At 33.8% G+C, this 19,772-nt stretch overlaps 2 protein-coding genes across 5 annotated transcripts; one reads left to right on the top strand and one right to left on the bottom strand.

The window, feature by feature from the left end:
* Positions 1-78: 78 nt before the first annotated feature.
* Positions 79-4,267, bottom strand: LOC117115722 (normal mucosa of esophagus-specific gene 1 protein-like). Of its 3 annotated transcripts, none has more exons than XM_033259637.1 (4): positions 4,106-4,267; positions 2,251-2,370; positions 790-878; positions 79-199 (listed from the first exon to the last, which is right to left on the bottom strand). In XM_033259637.1, exons 2-4 carry the CDS (start codon positions 2,308-2,310, stop codon positions 124-126), a joined length of 225 nt encoding a protein of 74 aa, XP_033115528.1. In that variant the 5' UTR covers positions 2,311-2,370; positions 4,106-4,267; the 3' UTR covers positions 79-123. The 3 variants fall into 3 exon arrangements, with proteins under 3 accessions (XP_033115528.1, XP_033115529.1, XP_033115531.1); XM_033259638.1 differs by lacking the exon at positions 4,106-4,267 and adding an exon at positions 4,036-4,101; XM_033259640.1 differs by lacking the exon at positions 4,106-4,267 and adding an exon at positions 3,215-4,011.
* Positions 4,268-7,998: 3,731 nt separating this feature from the next.
* Positions 7,999-19,125, top strand: LOC117115714 (myosin-2 essential light chain-like). 2 transcript variants are annotated; one of them, XM_033259618.1, is made up of 6 exons: positions 7,999-8,127; positions 8,214-8,238; positions 14,826-14,966; positions 16,570-16,731; positions 17,064-17,141; positions 18,117-19,125. In XM_033259618.1, exons 1-6 carry the CDS (start codon positions 8,113-8,115, stop codon positions 18,143-18,145), a joined length of 450 nt encoding a protein of 149 aa, XP_033115509.1. In that variant the 5' UTR covers positions 7,999-8,112; the 3' UTR covers positions 18,146-19,125. The 2 variants fall into 2 exon arrangements, with proteins under 2 accessions (XP_033115509.1, XP_033115510.1); XM_033259619.1 differs by lacking the exons at positions 7,999-8,127; positions 8,214-8,238 and adding an exon at positions 10,061-10,217.
* Positions 19,126-19,772: the final 647 nt, after the last annotated feature.

Here is a 19,772-nt window from a genome sequence, read left to right as displayed (position 1 = left end):
TACACATATTATTAATAGTCTATTTATTATTGTTAACTACAGATCCAAACCCCGAGTAATTCATATATACAATTTTATCATGCTTTATGTGTCTCATGTCGTTATCAAAAGCAAATGCTTGCGCTAAACAATTCCTACCTTTTGTGTACTTTCAGGGTCTACTTTGATCCATGGATGGGGATTCTTCCATCGAATAAACCTAATATCAATAGTAAAATAAATACTAGTAATGATAATAGTAATAAACATAATCTCTATATCATTTATTATTGTTATTAATATTATTATGTTTATCATTATTACTATTATTATTATCATCACCATGATCATTATTATTATTCTCTAGGTTGGCCCTATACAATTTCTGTGTAACGCACATGGGGCAATATGTTATAAATATAACATTATAGTTATTATTATTGTTTTGAATGTTGATAACAATAATGATTCCATATTAACGGTGAAAATAATGATATTGTACAATAAAATGAATAATATGAATAAAAGGTATATTGAGAAAATCAAATATTAGTAATAAGAATTCAAATCATTTTATTAATATTATTATCATTAGTAGTAGTAGTAATATTAGGCCCTATTACTTCTTTGGTGATAAATTATGATAACGTGTAATAACAAAATGCTTATATTAATTATTATAAGTCAATCGTGACGTCATCATTTCAACTGCGAGTGTTATTTGCCTATCCCAAACAGTGCACTATTTTTTCATATAGTCCACGATTATTACAAACAGTATTGGTAGGCCTATAATTAATGTATACTTACGACACATCCTTCTTTTGTATTGCAGCGTAGCCAACGTACGCTGTCGCCATGGTGCAGGCAAATCCAAGTATAACGGCCAATGGCATGAGCTGTAAAATACAAACATAAAAGATTAAAATAAAAAAAAAATTTTGATTAAAACCGTAGATTATATAATAATATGAAATGGATGAACGACTGTGCATTAATGTTATCTTATGTGCCTTATATCAATATCTTACATTATATTATTTTTTTTTTTTCAAACTGTAACATAAAAAACGTATTATGATATTTTGAGGGTAAATTCTGAGTTACAACGTCACAGGGATATCCATGTGGAAATTTAAAATTCTCATTTTTAATTGCGCCGAAATTTTCCATTTGGGTGGAATATGTCTAGGTCTGCATAAGCAAGTAAAGATATAGTAATGTAATTTTTGTACACATAGGTACTGAGCACGTCACCACATTGAAGGGGAAGCGGAAGTTGTATCTCATATTTATTTTAGTACAATTCTAGGTGCTATATTTTCGGAGATATGGGAGTTGCAGTCTATCTTCAGGGCCTACAATGTATTCACCTCATGCATAGGGCAGCGCCTGTACGATGTTGTCAATGACCTGCTACAATCGCTACATGTGTTGAATCAGTGAAATACCGGTATGCAAATTACATTCAGATTTGTAATAATGTTCTCTACAGGATTGCGCCTATGACTGTATTGTTATTATGAAGACTTTTGTGTATAATTTCGTTTATGTAAGGTTACATTGTATTAAGAGTTTCAGCAATTTCTATGCATGTGCTAAGTAGAGCATAATAATATTCAAATGAGTAATAATACAATTTAGATCATATGATTTATAAATAAAATAACATTTTATGTTTACATCAATGTACTTTTAATTCTATCTATTATAGATTGCTTATCATTAGTAAATTGTAATAATTTTCATTTCATTTCATCTTTTATTTCACAATTTTATATCCATAGAATAACAAATGAAACATGATGATCAAAATTGTTAACAAGAAAAAGTGAAAAAAAACATTGTTGATCATAATTATAATAAAATATATACCTATACACATTATTAGTATTTATTTATATATGTCCCTAATCATTATCATCAACACCATCCATTATTATCTTTGTGGTCGTCATTCCTTTTCATCATCATCATCTCATCATCATCAACATCATCATTGTCATAATAATAATAATAATAATAATAATAATAATAATAATATTAATAATAATAATAATAATAATAATAATAGTTTTATTGTTTTTAAGTACAATATGGTACAAGTACTGCCCTGTAGCACAATTCATGTTTTTATCACATTTTGGGCTCATTTATTTCAAATCCATCGCAGCTTTTTTAATCATTCCAAATGCCTTCAATTATTTGTCTTTTACACGAAGACGATACGTCATGGACATTAAATTTTTAAAAAACAAAATGGCGTCTTACCTCGTAATTTGCCATGCTTAGCCTAACAAAGATTCCGCGTCCGCCGATTCCTCGTGCCATTTTCGAAAAATGTTTGGAACTACGATATCAAAACACTAGGCCCCCAACAACAATAGATTCCTACAAGAAATATCAGAGACCTATTCATTTAGTGCAATATCTAGATGTCACGCGACTTATTCAACGACAGTCTACAAACACTAGGCATTGTGATTGGGTCAATTCATAGGTGGATCCTTCTTTCGATTGGATAACCGAAACAAAACATTCATGAGATAAACATAATAATCAAAACAAAACATTCATAACTTAGTAAAATAATGTATTTATTATAATCTGTATGCAAGATAGACTAATTACAAATAATTACTCAATTACTCAATTGATAACACAAAGATGCTATTAATGATCATTCGGCTATCCAGGCAATGCCCCAAAGCAAATATAGCATTTTATAATGTAACATTCTAACCTTACATCGAAAGCATAGGCCTACCTTATGAAAATATAATATTTGTGTCAAGCTCTTAAAAATGTAATAGCAAAATGACGTAACATATAAAATTTAGCAGGTACCATAACAAGTAACTGCACGCGCCCCTTGCTCGTTACTTCGGCGGCTGCCGTGGCGGATGTAGGTGCGCATGGGGGTGGGGTGGTTATTTTTGTGAGCTATTGCGCTATATCTCCTAATCATCAAGCACACCCTCCCCCCCCCCATTTCACCTTTGCGCCCCCATCAAACCACCATCCTTGACTCCTATACGCCACATGACTGGGCGTATCCCCGATTGTGAAAACGTAATTCTCCGTAATTAAAACCGCATCAAAGCATAATTAAATATTTGTATCTATGAAACCATCTGTTGTATTTTCTCTATGGTTAAACACAGCGCTTGTCAAAATTAACCATTATGTCTAAAGTTGGTCTACAATAACAGCACGAAATGGAATACTGACTTACCTACCGTCTACACAGCCCCTTGTATGGAACTCACTCACAAGATGTGTAAGAGAATTGACAGACAAGGATCACAGAGTCTGTGGTATAATTATACTAGGTCATGAAGTAGATTAGAATTTGAATCTATGCTATCAACACGATATCCACAATAGAAAATAACCATGGAGAAATATTACAAGTGTCATCTAAGTATGTCACGACTTATCAATGATAGGCTACAAACGTTCACTGCGATTAGTTTTAATAATGTAATGCGCAAGTGTGCCTTTCCGATTGGATATTTTAACAAAAAAGAAAGGGAAAAAAAAGAGAACCAAAATCAGACAAACATATTAATCGAAAGAAAATATTTGAAGGGGTAGCAAATATGATAATGGAGACATGGATTAAGACAGACTAATCACAATTACCAGTTATAAATGATAGTGCTATTAACCAAGTTCTCATAAATATAATAATAGCAATAGAATGTCAGAATGTAAAATGAAGACGTAATTACAGGAAATGCAGCATCTTTTCTGGATGTCTCCGATCGTAATATCATACTTAAAACCGCATCAACACATCATTACTAATTTGTTCATATGTTAATTAAACATATCGCTTGCTATCATTAATCATTGTGTACTGTCTTTAAGTAGGATAATTGATCACTATACCCGGGCAAGACTTACAATACTTACGCCTGCATGATCACTACGTTCAAACAGGCCAAATAGTAATAGGCCCATCATTCTTACAATAAAAAATTTGACGAATTAACATTGCAATTATACATTAAACATCAATCATACATTGCAATTAAATATCAATGTACTTACCAACCTGTAGTCATTGAATTAAACATTAAACATTAATCAAACATTGGAATTAAACATTACATCCACTTACCTGTCTGCATGAATCGTTGAATAAGAAAATAGGTTGGTAATCTTGATTTTTTTAGACTTTGTTCGAAAATACAATGGAGTTATCAATCAATACTGATTCGTATGTTAATATATCACAGGTATATATCAACTACTTAAATAATTAAGCTATGAAATGGTGGTGGACGTGCAGACTTGCACGTAAACCAACATTCATTCATGATTTTATTTATATCCGTTTCCTCATAAACAATATAAATAATAGACCCTAACGGCTCGCCGTTCGGTCCCGACACATTATGTAATTGTTCAATATGCGACGTAGACCTACCAGGGCTATTCATGCGTGGAGAATACGTTTATTAGGGGCCTATTCCTCCACATGCATGTCATTACTGTATTATTATTTTAATGCGGTTGTAGAATGTGACGCATCGGGTGCGGTTAAACATTGAGCTTCCAAAGAAAGAATGGGGCCTCGGCCAAAAGCTACTTTTTGACAAGGTTTATATCTTATTCACGCTGTCTCTCGAATGCCTTCTTGAGCTGCAACACTCGCCAGGGACCCGTTTAGGTGTTTGATTCTATTACCCGAGTAAATGTGAAGCCCAACTTGGACTTTGAAATTATAACCGTATAACTATATTATTACTTAGGCGTTCATTGTCAGTTATTAATGACTGATCAGATTGAGAGAGTGCAGTAGTAAAATGGAGTGACATGAAGATGCTTCCTCGTGCATGCCGAAGACGAAGATCAATGATTTGGTGGAGGAGTATAAGGTAATTGGAAGAAAATTATGGGCATAATGAAGAGAACGATGAGAATACCAAATGTGATATTTATGATCAGATATAGGCCTAATCACGTTGAATACTTATAATAAACGAACACTATTATACGCACGTGTCCCATCGACACAACCGACCAGGGAATTGCGGGAATTAAAGGGATTTGTGCTTAATGACCGTATCATGCACCATACTTATTGGAGTTAAAAATGATTGAGTAAATAAACTTCATACCAAATACAGTACTGTACCTTTTGAGCAATGAACAACGAAAGAACCCACTACCATTTCTTGTAAATAGTTCCATAAAAAGCGCCAGAGATTGTTTGAAGGATGTGATGAGGATAATGGAGATCTCGAGGAGGAGAAGAGTGTAATTACGAGGATGAACAAGAAATGAAGAGAAGCAGTGACGTAGCTACGGGCAGTACAGCCAGTGCAAAGCACGGGGGCCCACCGGGCTATTAGGGGCCCATTCATAAATAGACCATATAATTTAAAAATAATTTCCAACTTAATGTTTTTGAATATATAACGCCAGTGGGCCCCTCAATAATATTCGGATTTTAGAAGAGAGCAATTATTGATTACTGTGTTGATTTCAAATCAGTGGTGTACTCAATTGTGTACCCACCGCCCCCTCCCCCGAATTTCTTTTAGAATTAGAAAAGAAATGGGAAAAAAGAAATTGTATTAAAATTTGAGCCTGAGAGTGCGATTTCCGGTCATCTGAGGTGCTATATAACCATAAAATGTCTTACTATCTAACTATGATGGGTCTAGTCTGAGGTGGTCTTCTCCTCCACCACCTGTAAAAATCAATCCCTGGCTTTTCTATTTAGAATTCCCTGACCCACCTCTGCAATTGTTAAATTTGATGTGCCACCAATTTTCTTGATAGTTTAGAATAGTTACGAATCCGATTATCATTAGTATTTATTACTATAGCCTAGACCATTAGGGGTAGGGGGTAAAAAAAACACTTCTTACGATGAATTTTCTGAGACAATTAGGGAATTCCCATAACACACCAAAGGGCCCTGCAGTCATTCAACTTTGGAGACACAGATCGAAAGAATTAAAGATTTCGTTGATTTACAGCCAAGTACCTAACCGTCATTCCCGCTGAAAAATATAAAAAGAGGGAGAACTAATTGAGAAGAGTTAAAGAGAGGAAAGAGGTGAAAAAGTGTAACCATGAGTTAGTGGGCGAATGGACAAGGCTCCAAGTGTAAATAATTTGTTGTTTGTTTTGTCGTTGTTTATTGGTTCTTTCGCACTTCAAATTAACATTACAAGATTAAGATAATAACAATGGAATAAGAATACAAGGTTGAATACTCGATATAAATCCAAGTCAGAAATAACAGTTAATGGAAGTGTAAAAGGAGGTCAAAATAACTTAATCCCCTGTAAAAACCAAGAAGTTATGGTACAAGGAACATGAGAACACAGCAATTATATTAGTGTAAAGTCAAAATTGAAAATAATAATGATAATAATAAAACAATAATAATCATTATTCATTATCCTTCATAAACATTATATATAATTATATAAAAATAATAACAATAACAGTAAAAAATTATTATTTAACACAATTATTTATATAATTCATTTTTTAAAGTTATAATTGAATACATCAAAAAGGCCAAAAGACGCTTTTTTTGTCTTTTTTATTTTTGTTTTTGTGTAGTACCCAGCATCCATGCTCAGTGCGTAACGCCCTGTGCGCTCTCTTGTCGCGGCCCCTTCTGCCCCACCCATGGTCCTCGCTCTAATGCACTTGATCCAAAAGGGCAGTGTTGATACATAGTAACAGCATAATGTGTTTCTGAAATCGACTGTAAGTCATATATCGTATTAATCCAGCAGGGGTGGGATGCACAGCCGTCCAGTACATTTTGTCGTTTTAAAAAAATGGAGATAAAATTTTCAAGTTTTAAGTCTGAATGAGTGCCATTTCCTGGAATGTAGAGGTACCGGTACTTTGGGTCCCTGTATTGAATAGAGTCATAGACTATAGGTCCTTGGTTAGACCAACCCCCGTGAGGGGAGGGGTGCCGAGGCAGCGGGAGCATAACTCCCGTCGGGAAGAAGTATATAATTTTGTCGAGGAACAATGCAAAGCATTTTCACCATCTTAGAGTGCCATTTCTGAGGGGCTAGAAGGGTGTATTATTAAAATTTGCTAGCCTCAGTCCCAACCATTTTGTGGCTGAGGTAGGTATGGACTACCTATAACCTTCCCCCACCCACCGTCAGAAATTGTTTCTGGATCCACCCCTGATTCAGTGACTATATTGTATTGCTGAAGTTTATTGGCATCAGAGTAAAGATATCTTTGAGTCAGGATAAGGCACACGTTCTATATTTAAGTCTTCAAATGAAACTCTATTGGCGATTGCTACAAATTTCAGATTGCGTTAGTATAAAATAATGAATTTGCAATCTTTATTGTGTCTCAAGTTTTGAGGACCATTCTACTACCGAAATGTACTACATTTCACTAGGGAACAGTGAAATTACTTCACTGTTTCCTGATTTCACACGCCTTGATTGCATGTCATTAGTCTACTGGGTCGAAGGTCCTACCCTACACTCTCCTGTACTTCTAGGTTTGTTGCAAAGGTAGCAACGCCCAGAGACCAGGGTCACCATTATTAAAAAGTTTGAAAGATAGTCTTTGATGAACTAAAAGAAAAAAGAAAAAAAGGAAAAAAAAATGAAAAATTCAATTCCATAGGCCTAGTTGAATTTGCTTAACTTATAAATTTAGTAATTTATTAATTTACAATGAAAAATCAGAATGTAAAAAACTAAATGTTCATTTATCCAAGGAGGAATTATTTTAAAGTAATTCCTTAGTGATCCGTCCTTTATATTGGCGGACAATTTTATACCAGTGGGATACTCATACTGGATACGTGTCGAAAGCCCGGATTTATTTATTTATTTCATTGTCGGCACTACCAACTTTTTTTTGTCACAAACAACGGTGATATGCCCATATATGTGTGTAATATGAGATCATGATGCCCAAATATGGGCACATCATAAAAGTTCATTGTGTGGACAATGTACTAATTCCTCCATGTGTGAACAGAGTTAGACCTCTCATCTCTTTTTATCTCTTTGGCAGCATCAATAGCGTTGACAATAGAGGGCGTATTTCCTTTTGGAAACGCCCGTCGTCTTGTGTTGAGTTTATTCACCTATTTTGTACCAAGGACCAAGTATGGCAGGAAGAGGAGTAAGTAAAATTTACAATTAATTTTTACTGTAATCAGTCGATGTCTACGACTTTCTAATGATCACTTATGTTTTTGTTGTTCACAGGGCTTAACAGAAGACCAAATAACAGGTACGTTGTTTTTTTTGTGTTCAAAGTTATACGACGAACAAACAGGTGTCGTGATGGGTCAAATTTGGTAGGCTAGGCCTAGGCCACCTAGCCTACCCACCTTCCTCTGTACAGCAGTAGCCTAGCCTCCTATTCTAGGCTAGTAGTAGTAGAGATACAATAAATATCCCAGCACTGTGGTACTATTTCGAAGACTGAGAAATCTTGTAAATGGAGGCCCAATGAAATATTGAAAACGAACTAAACTGAACAGCTGAGTTTGCCTAAGCTTAGTTAGCTTGGGCCTAGGCTAAATAATATTTAATAAATACTAAAATAGGAGGAATGACCCTAGCCTAGGCAGGCATAATAATGAAGGATGAACACTGCCTTGTTTTTTTGGGCCACCTAGCCTAAGGCTGTAAGTTTAGTTTAGGCCTTAAAATGTAGAACTAGCTAGGGATAGGAGAGTGTTTTGTAAAATGCGAATGAACATAATTCCAACACATTTGCCTGTAATCTCGGACTGGTAAAATGCATAATTAAAGATTTATGGCCCAGCTGCAAATACTGCAGAGCTATTCCTTTTGTTTAGCTATGTGGATTTTGGTAATGTTAAAATAGATGTGTCTTTCTTTGTATTCACCCAATAATAATGGAGTACAGAGGGAAAAGTTGATGACTTCCGTGTACAGACTTACAGTCTAACTTAACATCCAAAAACAGACTTTTAGATGAATTAATCTTCACTTTATTCACTTGTTTCTTAACTACTGTATAACAAGTGCTGTGAACCAAGGAGGCCAAGGCCTGTATGCAGAATGCTGAATATTTATTTATTAGGTAATAACTCAAAATGCAGCAAAAGTTAAAATGTCTTGAGTTTACATAAAATGCCAACCATACCTTAAAGCAACACCAACCACACAAAACAATACAATCAAAATTGTATTTTTTCGCCTATAGTAAATTTAAGTAAACAATTTATTAAATAACAGTATTTATAGTTATATAAAAATATGTTATACTTCAGTAAATATGAAATATATTATTAAATTGAATAGCACACAAAAATTCATCATACTGTACTATTATTATTACTGCAATTATAATTATTATTATACAACACATTCTTTGTATTTAATTCAATTCAAATGTATTTGTCCAAAAGGAAATTACATTGAAAAAAGTTAAAGAACTTCCTTTAATCTTTTGCTACCAGTATCAACACTACACTGCCATATTATCCACACTACACTGCCATATTATCAACATTACACTGCCATATTATCAACACTACACTGTCATATTATCAACACTACACTGCCATATTATCAACACTACACTGCCATATTATCAACACTACACTGCCATATTATCAACACTACACTGCCATATTTGTTAAACTATACTAGTGCTACACAGGATTCAAATGCTGGATGAAAAAAAAAATATGGTGTTATACCTAAAATGGAAATTGGGCAGCCTGGACAAGAATGTACCGGTTAAATTTGCTATTTTAAATTGAACATTGACTTTACAGAGGACAGAGAAACTTATTAATAATAGTATAACTATACATACAAGAAGTTAATTTCATATAATGTTTTAGAATTCATCAGATTGAAAACTTGTCTCATCGACTTGTGAACTCTTAGATTAAAAAAATGACAAATATGCAGTTAGAATGGGTGTCTGTGGTTACTGTGGTTACCAGAAATTTATACTCTATGCAGTTAGTCAATGACATCATGGTATCCATCCTTATAAGGAAGATCCTTGATCCGGAAGTGATTTGTGATTGGTTAGTCTGCTTTGAGGACTTAGGTCAGGTGGAAATGAATGCAAGGTCATATATTTATTGAGTGTGACAGCAGTATAATAACTAAAGTAGGAGTCAGGTTTCATAGAAGACAGGGAGTGCTTGTCTGGATTTACTGCTCAATAACACTGTATTGAATTTCTGCTAAGAATTATGGATGATAAGGAAAACCTTGATGGTAGGTAGTGATGGTCATGTTTTGTTTGATTGAAGGAATATTTACTTAGTTTTATTATAGTTTTATAGTTGAAAGGTATTCAGGTTTCCAGTTGTAGCAAAGAAAAGTGATGTGTACAAAAGTAGAAAGTATACAATAGCTGTTGATAGCCTGGTGGACTGGAGGGCCTTGCTGTAACATTTAATTACTATATAATTAGTATGTGACTTTAATGCTAACCTAGCTACAAATTCAAAAACAATTCTGTTCTATTAGATGCAGTTTTTTCAGACATGTTAGGATATGCTCTTGACTCTTTTCATTTAGTAAGTGCTTAAAATGGGTGGGGCTTTGATTGTACCCTATGCATCTTCATTCCTGGTAGCATTCAAGAATAACAGGTGTTCGACTGTTGATGTAAACTTTGTGTTGAATTGCCCTACAAAACAGAATATTGGTACTTTAAAATTAATTGACCCTCACACATTTGCATAATGCTTGAGCAATGTCAGTATTGAATTGGATTTCGTTGGATGTCTACATCTATACTTTGATTTTAATTTAATTAAATTCTGAAGATTTTTCTTAATATCATTTCCTTTACATTAATCAAACATAAATATAAGTGGCAAATCAGAGAAAATTTAATGTGTTCTCTTTTAAATTATCTTTATTATTAGTTTATAAATTAATTGTTATTAAAATAATTTTTCATTTTTGGTGAATTTGTACTTTTGACAAGACCACTAATATTTTTTGTTGAATAAAATAAGAAGGTATTTTATACATCCTTGGTTGGTTTAAATAATAATAATAATAATAATAATAATAATAAAATAAATAATAATAAATAATAATAATAATAATAATAATAATAATGGAAATTTGTATAGCGCTGGTAGCGTATTAACAATTAACTATATGTTTCCATGTACAAGTACATTTTCAGATTTATTTTTAAAATACATAGTGAATTTAGAACAGGGTCTGTGCATAGAATAATGTCTTCTTTCAAAGTCATGGAGAAAGCTTACTAGCTTGCAATATTCTATCATCATATGTGCTCATTGCTATCAACATGAAGCAATTGTTGGAACAAATTAGCCCTTGTTCATGCTCACCCTGTCACCTAACTCATCTGCATGAATAGACAAACAGAACAGTGTCTTCATTGTCAACTAATTATTGACATACTGTAATTCTCAGTTCATATACGACTACTGAGAAAAAAAATTAATTGGTAAATGGAAGACCACTTTATATAGCTGGAGTACTGGACCCACATCCATGCAGCCTGAGGAATGTTAATTGATTTGTTTTACAGTAATGTACTGTACTTCACATACTAAATTATAGTGTGAGAACTTCTCAATACTAAAGCCACATAGCATCAATTTCATGTTCAATGTGTTTTTCATCGGTTGCAAATATGATGGTAACAAGGTTTAAACAAGTAATTTGAATCCTAAATTGTGGCCACGCCCTCTTTTAAAACTCTAACCTAGCACCCAACGGATATTTAAAATCCAAGATATACTATCAAAAATGATAACGAATGTTGTGTATGTAACTGTACCTCCTGTTACACTACAGTATAAGGCACAATCAACAATTTTAACATTTTCCAATACAAATTCAGTTTATGAATTTAATTCTATGGTTAAGAAGAAATGAATTTTATTTTATTATTAATGTGCACTGTGCAGTTATTATCTATAAAAAAAAACTATTATAACAGTATATACATACATTGAATAAGAAATGATAAATACAGTATAAATATTAATGTTCTGTCAAGGTAATCCAAATTCATTTAATATAATGTGGAGCCTAAAATGAAATTCCATATATTTTTGTATTGCTGTATTTTAAAAATTATTAGGGGAAGTAAATAAACTTGTGTCAGCAGTATATAGCAAGTTGATCAGTCGCTAGCCATCAAGTTATATGAGTCATCTGATGTACTGGTACCTTAAAGTAGCATTCTCGCATGTTCATGATCATTCACTAATCAGGCTGAGAGTGTGAACATCCTGATATTTTCATCTCTATGATTGGCTGAAAGTGAAATAAAGAGCCCCATTTATATCTTCGACTTTTTCAATGAACTTGCATACTGGCCTACATACTGACTGTACAAATTATAATCAGATACATTATATTAAGTTAAAACGGATTGTTAAATGATTACTCGGACGGTTCCTGTTAGGTTAGTATCTTTATACCGATGCTGAATCTGATCTACTCTATGCTGTACAGCAGGACTGCTTAAGTATAGCTGATGTTGAATCCCCTGTAATTGTGCTGAATTTTGAGGGGTACAACATGTCCAATGGAAGGGTGCTTAAGTATAGCTGATGTTGAATCCCCTGTAATTGTGCTGAATTTTGTGGGGTACAACATGTCCAAATGAGGGGTGCTTAAGTATAGCTGATGTTGAATCCCCTGTAATTGCGCTGATTTTTGAGGGGTACAACATGTCCAGCGGAGGGGTGCTTAAGTATAGCTGATGTTGAATCCCCTGTAATTGTGCTGAATTTTGTGGGGTACAACATGTCCAAATGAGGGGTGCTTAAGTATAGCTGATGTTGAATCCCCTGTAATTGTGCTGATTTTTGAGGGGTACAACATGTCCAACGGAGGGGTCTGTGTACAGTAGCACTATCCCATTACATACTGCACTGATGTTGAACCATGTATGATTGCACAGGACTGCCCCTTTAATAATGGTGATGAATCATCGGTATTCCAACTCCCTCTCTGATAACTAAATTCTAAACTATGACTAGCACAGTACAATACAGTACTGTGAGAAGAATCATAATGCGCTTTTACTTAAGCACTTAGTCATGTGTCATCACTCATTATTCATGAAGGTCGGTTGTATTTCTATTCAATTGTGATTTCTGTAAAATTTTATTACACTGAAAACAAATAATTGTTCAGTATTAGAATTTTTAGAGCACCTTGACGTAACATTTAAAACAAAGAATTAGTGGTAAATTTTAACGAGCCTACAGTAGAACCTATGAATAAATGTTATTGAAATTATGCTCATTTTGTAGGTTTCTGCTGTATACTGTAGAATTTACAGTAAATAAGTAATTTTCAATTTAGAAAAGTTGAACAATTTGGGAAGAATGTTAGTTTAAATCAGTTTATTTACACATGAGCCTTCAGAGGCATCAAACCTGATCTCATCTGATGAAGGAGGCTCAATGTCCCTTGCAAGTTTATGAGAATCATAGAATCTTAGCATGAACCCTATTTAAAACAATATTCTGTAAGTGCACTTAACATTGGAACAGTCCACTTGGCCTTCAACATTTTTTGAAAGATGTTTTTGAATTATTATTATGCATGGCCATGGACAAATTAACCTCTGTTATTGCACAAAAGAGGTCTCCATTTTCAAGTAACGCTTCCTTGAGTGTTGAATATTCCACTTTAAATTACCCTGTTTACCACCCACAGGTTTGGATAGGTGCTAAGCCAAGGAATTAACGATTACAATACAGTACATTGTATATTTATAGTGTAATTTACAATACAGTACATTGTATATTTATAGTGTAATTTTTTAGGCCAAATAAAAAATAATTACTAGTTTCTTGTCCTGACACGTATTCATTTTCCCTCCACCAATTTTTAATTTTATTTTTTTAATTTCCTTTATTTTATTAAATGTACGGAAATCTGGCTAACTCACATCACTAAAATTCCTCTGTCAATCATTCGTGGATGATATGAATCATGTCTAGTGCTTCTTTTTTTTGTGTTCAATGTGTCTACTTGGTAAAAGTGAGAAAGCAGTAGTAGCTGTTTCCCATCAACCATCTTGAATTTACCATCTCGGTGTTGAAAAAAAAGAAAAGAAAAATGCCCTCATTCTCCTTTTTTAAAAATATTAGGACAAAAAACTACTTTTTTTTACACTTGGCCAAATGATGATGCAATTGGATTATTGCAACCTTTTTAAAATTTGAAACTTTTCTATGATTCTCAGAGTCCAAAAATTTGTCTTTACTTTATAGTTGTTTTCTGTACAATTGTCGGCAATTTAAACCGTGGGGGCTTTCTCCCTGTGTACTACCCAATCACCAACAGAAAGACACCACTGGAAATAAGTTTTCAGAATTTTGTGGGTTGGGTTATCGTTGATGTTCACACATAACACAATCCAATTCGTAGTCAATTTATCAATGAAAGGATTAGTATGTTGGCATGGCGCCTGATTTCTGATCCTAGGAACAATACAGCATTGTTAGTAATTCAATATGTAAATGGAATTTCTATTTTGTACTTGAAAGTTTCCATGATGTCTGAAAATTACCTGAAAAACTATCTCAAAATTACCGTATTACATTATTCAATATTCACCTTCATAAAATATGGCGTAATTAAATAAATATTAATACTGTAGACCCATCATGATGTCTATGTATTTAAGTTGTCCATAACACTGTATCTGACTGACTAGTTGCCAACTCAGAATCTTAAGACTTGAAAATTGTGTGCAATGGTGGTAAAACACAGTAGCATCCTTTAATAATGAGGATTTATTTTGCTCAGGTGTTTAATAATTTCAGATTTTATAAATCATTAAATCTTATCTTATTTCACCACCAGAATTCAGGGATACCTTCTCCCTTTTTGACAAGAAAGGCGATAATAGGATAGAGCGTGCTCAGATTGGGGAAGTTGCCCGTGCACTTGGACTCAACCCAACAGTGTCAGAGGTCAAAAAGAGTATTCTAGACATTCCCGATGGTAAGATTTTTCTTAAAAATAGAGTTGTATAGAGTCATCAGTAGCCCCCACCCCAATAGTCCCATCAATGTTTTCTCATCTATTTATACTCAAAAAAGATAACAGCTTCTCATTGAGTCTACATTCACACTAGCATCAATATAACATCTGTGCAATGATATATCTAGTATTATTGATATGGGGTTGTCTGTGGGGCCCGAGGATTAAGTGAGGGGGAACTAGCTGGAAATTGTTCCCCATTCCCAGCTTAAGATGTGCCACTGTAACTGTGTACTACCTGCAACATTGGTTATTTTTGCCTGAGTGTGGTCTTGCATTTTTTGAGTAGGAGAATTTAACAAAAGGTTGTTTGATTTTCAGAGAGAGTAAGCTTCGAGCAGTTTCTTCCCATCTACCATAGCATGCGTAAGAAGATCGATGCTGGATCACATGAGGAATTCAGTGAAGGCCTTCGCGTCTTTGACCGTGAAGGCAACGGCTTCATCTCAGCAGCTGAACAGTGGCTACATAAACGGTGATGATTGAAGAAAATGTCTTTCTTTATTTACTTCATTTTTATATGTTATTTGTATATGAACATGCCGAACTTATATAAATAAATAGACATTTGTTCTTCTCGCAATGAAATTATGGTTCGTTCTGTTTTTCTCGAAAAATAATCAAGTAAAATAAATATAGTAGGCCTATGTCAAAACTGGTGGTTTTAAACAAATGTTTATTCTCTGAAGCCTGTAGAAGGCCTAAATCCTGTCTCTTATACACATCTAGATGTGTATAAGAGACAGGGGTAGAAAAAGCTGTAAGCTTAAATGTTTGAGTTGAACGTTGAGATTTGAAAAATGCAAAACATTAGCTAATACCACTTGCTTCAACGTCATTGACCAGGACAACAGTGAAATTAGATTACGAATAAAAGAATCACTACACATCAAATGGAACAGTCCAAATCTCAACGTTCAACTCAAACATTTAAGCTTACAACTTTTCAATTAGCATACAGTACTAATGTATGCAAGGTGTTCTATACACCTTGCATATGATTATCTAGAACGATCGTTACGTTACCTTAATTGGTAACAATTTGCTTTCACTAATTAATATTCATTCATTCTTTTTTTTTTGTCTTTCGTGGGTGCATCCCACCTTTATTTCAACCATCATATTTTGCACAATTTGTTTTCAAAGAGGTAATGTCAATATAATTTTTTTTTACATAATTAAAATATATATCTACACGTATTCAAACTCTCGTTATGTAAAGAAGTATACAAATAGATATTAAAAAATATATATATCTATGATACAGTACATGAACCAATCAGTGTTTGGTAGAGAGGCTATAAACCCAGAGGAGGCATAGAAGCCTCCCTTTTCACCAAGACATGTTATTTTGAAATGATAAATGTAGAATAATGAAACAAAATGAAACAGAGTTAGAACAAAAGCATGTAGTGATAATAAAATGGAAAACCGTAAGGTTAGGGTCCACACACGGTGCAAGTCCAAGACTATCTGTTTCTCTTGGCTCTTTGTGTATGTGAGACGCATCATACCCACATTTTTCTGAGTAGGAGAATTTAACAAAAGGTTGTTTGATTTTCAGAGAGAGTAAGCTTCGAGCAGTTTCTTCCCATCTACCATAGCATGCGTAAGAAGATCGATGCTGGGTCACATGAGGAATTCAGTGAAGGCCTTCGCGTCTTTGATCGTGAAGGCAACGGCTTCATCTCAGCAGCTGAGCTGAGACATGTCTTGACGAGTCTTGGTATGATTTCATTAAAAAAATTGACAAAACATTCGGAACAGTATCAATAAATATTAAAAAGAATTAGCATTTAACTGTAATATTAGTAATGTCATCTTTTAACTTAAAATTTAACTTAAAACACTTTATTGTGATGAATTTTAATAAAGGAAGATAACAAAATAAGTATGAAACAAATTTACATGTTTTTGTACACCGTAGACCCCATGTCCACAAGGCGTGCCACTCCGACACTTAAGCATAGACCATAAAATATTATTTAAATTAAAGTGTAAATCCAAATAAATATTATTATTATAATAAATGATGGCATGTTACTACCCCCTCTATAGGTGAGAAGCTGACTGATGATGAGGTCAATGAACTTATTAACACAATTGAAGATTCCCAAGGACAGGTCCAATATGAAGGTTGGTATCAAGTATCGTAATAATAAAATCTTTCTTTTACAACAGAAGCTTGTTCACCAAGAAGGTGTTCTTCCATGAGGCTGCAATGGATTGCATTAGATAATGTGCCTCTTCCTTGAGGTTATAAAGCGCAGTTCTTTTCCTGGGTCATTGTGTCCACATGCTTTCAGTGTTGCTGCTGGTAATCAGCGCAGAAGCAGGCAGTGAAGATAAAGTGCCTTGCTGAAGGACATAACCAAAGTGTACAGCGAGGGATTGAAACCCCAACCTCGAGGTTGGGAAACCAAACCGTTCCCGCTGCTCCAAACTTCCTCCACAAAAGTCTAAAGAAGAATTATTCCCAGTGGGGTCCTTCTGATGGCAGTACACTAGGAGACAATCTCCAACTCTTTTCCGAAGAGTGTACTTCATTTTTTTACGTGTGAATGAGCCATAATGCACACAGGACTAACAGCTTAAACGTCTCAGACGGTGCGCTATCGTAACTTGCATTTCAGCCCCATAGCTGAGATACAAGGAGAGCAATGATGGGAATTGAACCAAGGACCAAGAGATCTTTACGGTTCAGCCCACACACACAGTGGCTACCACCAGTTTAGCTGACTGAACTAAGTTGCTCTCTATCTTTTACACATCATTTAACAACTAAATAAGAACTTCATACAAAAATTCAAACTAAAAAGAAATATAGATATGCTGAAATACCAAAAAACAAAGATAATAATCACATTAACAACTTGCTCAGGATGTACGCCCAACTATTAATGACAAGTGTGGAAAAAACAAACTTTCTTGACTGTCCATTTTCTCTGAGCATGTGTGGACAATTATTATCAAATTTGACATGTTTTCATGTTTTATGTTTGTACTGTGACTTCAATATTTCATGTTTACCATGTTTGCATTGCAATAAACTAGAATGTATGAGGTTTGTTATATGTTTAATGGAGTTGTTTCTCTTCTTTTGTTCTTTAGAGTTTGTAAAGATGGTGATGGCCAACTAAGTTTTCCAGAGTCCCCTGTCCATATCCCATGGTACCAGCGTACGTTTAAGTTTCTTCGACAAAGACTTTTGCATAGAATATGATAATAAAAAGAATTAAGACAGTTAATAGTAACAAGAAATCTATGCAGAAACATAGATGGTGCAATGCACCCTGATCGTCACATGCAAAAGCTTAAGTATTCTAAAGACAACAGGAAATACGCTTAAAGATTATCAACAATTGTTTGCAAACTAAATTTATTTGTGACAAGGTAACGCCAATTTTTAAAGATATTGAACATATTAATAAAATTATAGTTATTCATTGTAGAGTTAACCATAGGCAGTTTAGAATATGAATAACATATATTTTGATAGTTTATTTACTTAAAAAAAGATAAATTGCTAATTTTACCCAAACCAATCAAGAGTCAACCTTAGTCATATTCTTGTTTATCTTTCAAAGTAATTTGAAATGTGTAAATAGTTTGCACATGGGTGGAAGAAAGGTTTATGAAAGAGTTTTAAAAATTCAAATTCAGATAAGTGCCATACTTAAGAGTGTGCTTATTTCATTAGAAAACCTTCATTCTGGGTACATACATTTAAATTATGCTGTTAAAAATATCAATATTCAAGAAATACAAGTACAGTAGGTTTATACTTTTTATATAAGTTTTTAGTCTTCCACAGCATTTTAGTACTGTAGTATTGACAGTTATAAAGTACCCTCAATGAACTTGTTATTATGTTAATAATTTCAAATTAATATCACATTTGTGTGTGATTGTGGCCAATAACATCCATGCTAAATACCACATGATTGCAAGATAAAGGAATAAAGATCATTTATGAGTTTATACACAGTACAATGGGATAGACATTTAGTATCACACTGTCAAAATGTTGTGAATAAAAATAAATAATTTAATTGTCTACTTTCAAATTCAGCATTCCTGTCTGATATTTATATTAAAATAGTTTTCAGTGCTTTGTAGAGTTGGTTGTTTACATATTCATTTTTGCTTGTCTACAGAATGCCTATAAGTCCCAGTCAAAAGGACCCTCCTGAAGTTTCACACTCAAAAAAACACCTGAGCAGAACAAATCCTCATTATTAAAGGATGCTACTTATTACAATTTTCAAGTCTTAAGATTCTGAGTTGGCAACTAGTCAGTCTGTCAGTGTTTGGACAACTTAAATACATAGACATCATGATTTCTTCTTTCTGACAGCTTTCACATTAAGGTCCAATAGAAGACACCAAAAACTAGCTAATTAAAACAATTCAGTCCTAAGTAGACTCAAATGACATTTTTATACCAATTCAATACTGGGGTGGATCCAGTAGGTGTGGGGGGGGGGGGGGGGGAGTGCTCTCATTTATTTATTCTGAATAATGTTGTGCTCCACAACAAGTCCTTCCATCCAATGCCATAGCCAGGATTTTCAAACAGTATGGGACAATATGAGAGTGGATCCACTTTACGTGCAAGTTCAGACAATGCAGACCCATTTTACGCAAAAATGTTAAAAATCTGGACCCATTTTCTTAAATTTACCCATTTTAAGCTACATATGAGAAAAGTGGACCCATTTTATGCATGAAATTACAGGTACATAATTTGGACCCATTTCTTTGTGG

The sequence above is a fragment of the Anneissia japonica genome, unplaced genomic scaffold, assembly GCF_011630105.1.
Source record: "Anneissia japonica isolate Jap-2015-1 unplaced genomic scaffold, ASM1163010v1 scaffold3262_len730253_cov190, whole genome shotgun sequence".
Lineage (NCBI taxonomy): Eukaryota > Metazoa > Echinodermata > Crinoidea > Comatulida > Comatulidae > Anneissia > Anneissia japonica.
This window is presented reverse-complemented; position numbering and strand designations above follow the sequence as displayed.

Bases quoted from the DNA above. Each gene is read 5' to 3' on its own strand.
- LOC117115714 (XM_033259618.1), top strand. The intron at 16,732-17,063 runs GTATGATTTCAT...CCCCCTCTATAG, and splicing joins ACATGTCTTGACGAGTCTTG to GTGAGAAGCTGACTGATGAT. The intron at 17,142-18,116 runs GTTGGTATCAAG...TTTGTTCTTTAG, and splicing joins AGGACAGGTCCAATATGAAG to AGTTTGTAAAGATGGTGATG.
- LOC117115722 (XM_033259637.1), bottom strand. From the start codon at position 2,310: ATGGCACGAGGAATCGGCGGACGCGGAATCTTTGTTAGGCTAAGCATG. The intron at 879-2,250 runs GTAAGACGCCAT...TGTATTTTACAG, and splicing joins TAAGCATGGCAAATTACGAG to CTCATGCCATTGGCCGTTAT. The intron at 200-789 runs GTAAGTATACAT...TATTGATATTAG, and splicing joins ATACAAAAGAAGGATGTGTC to GTTTATTCGATGGAAGAATC.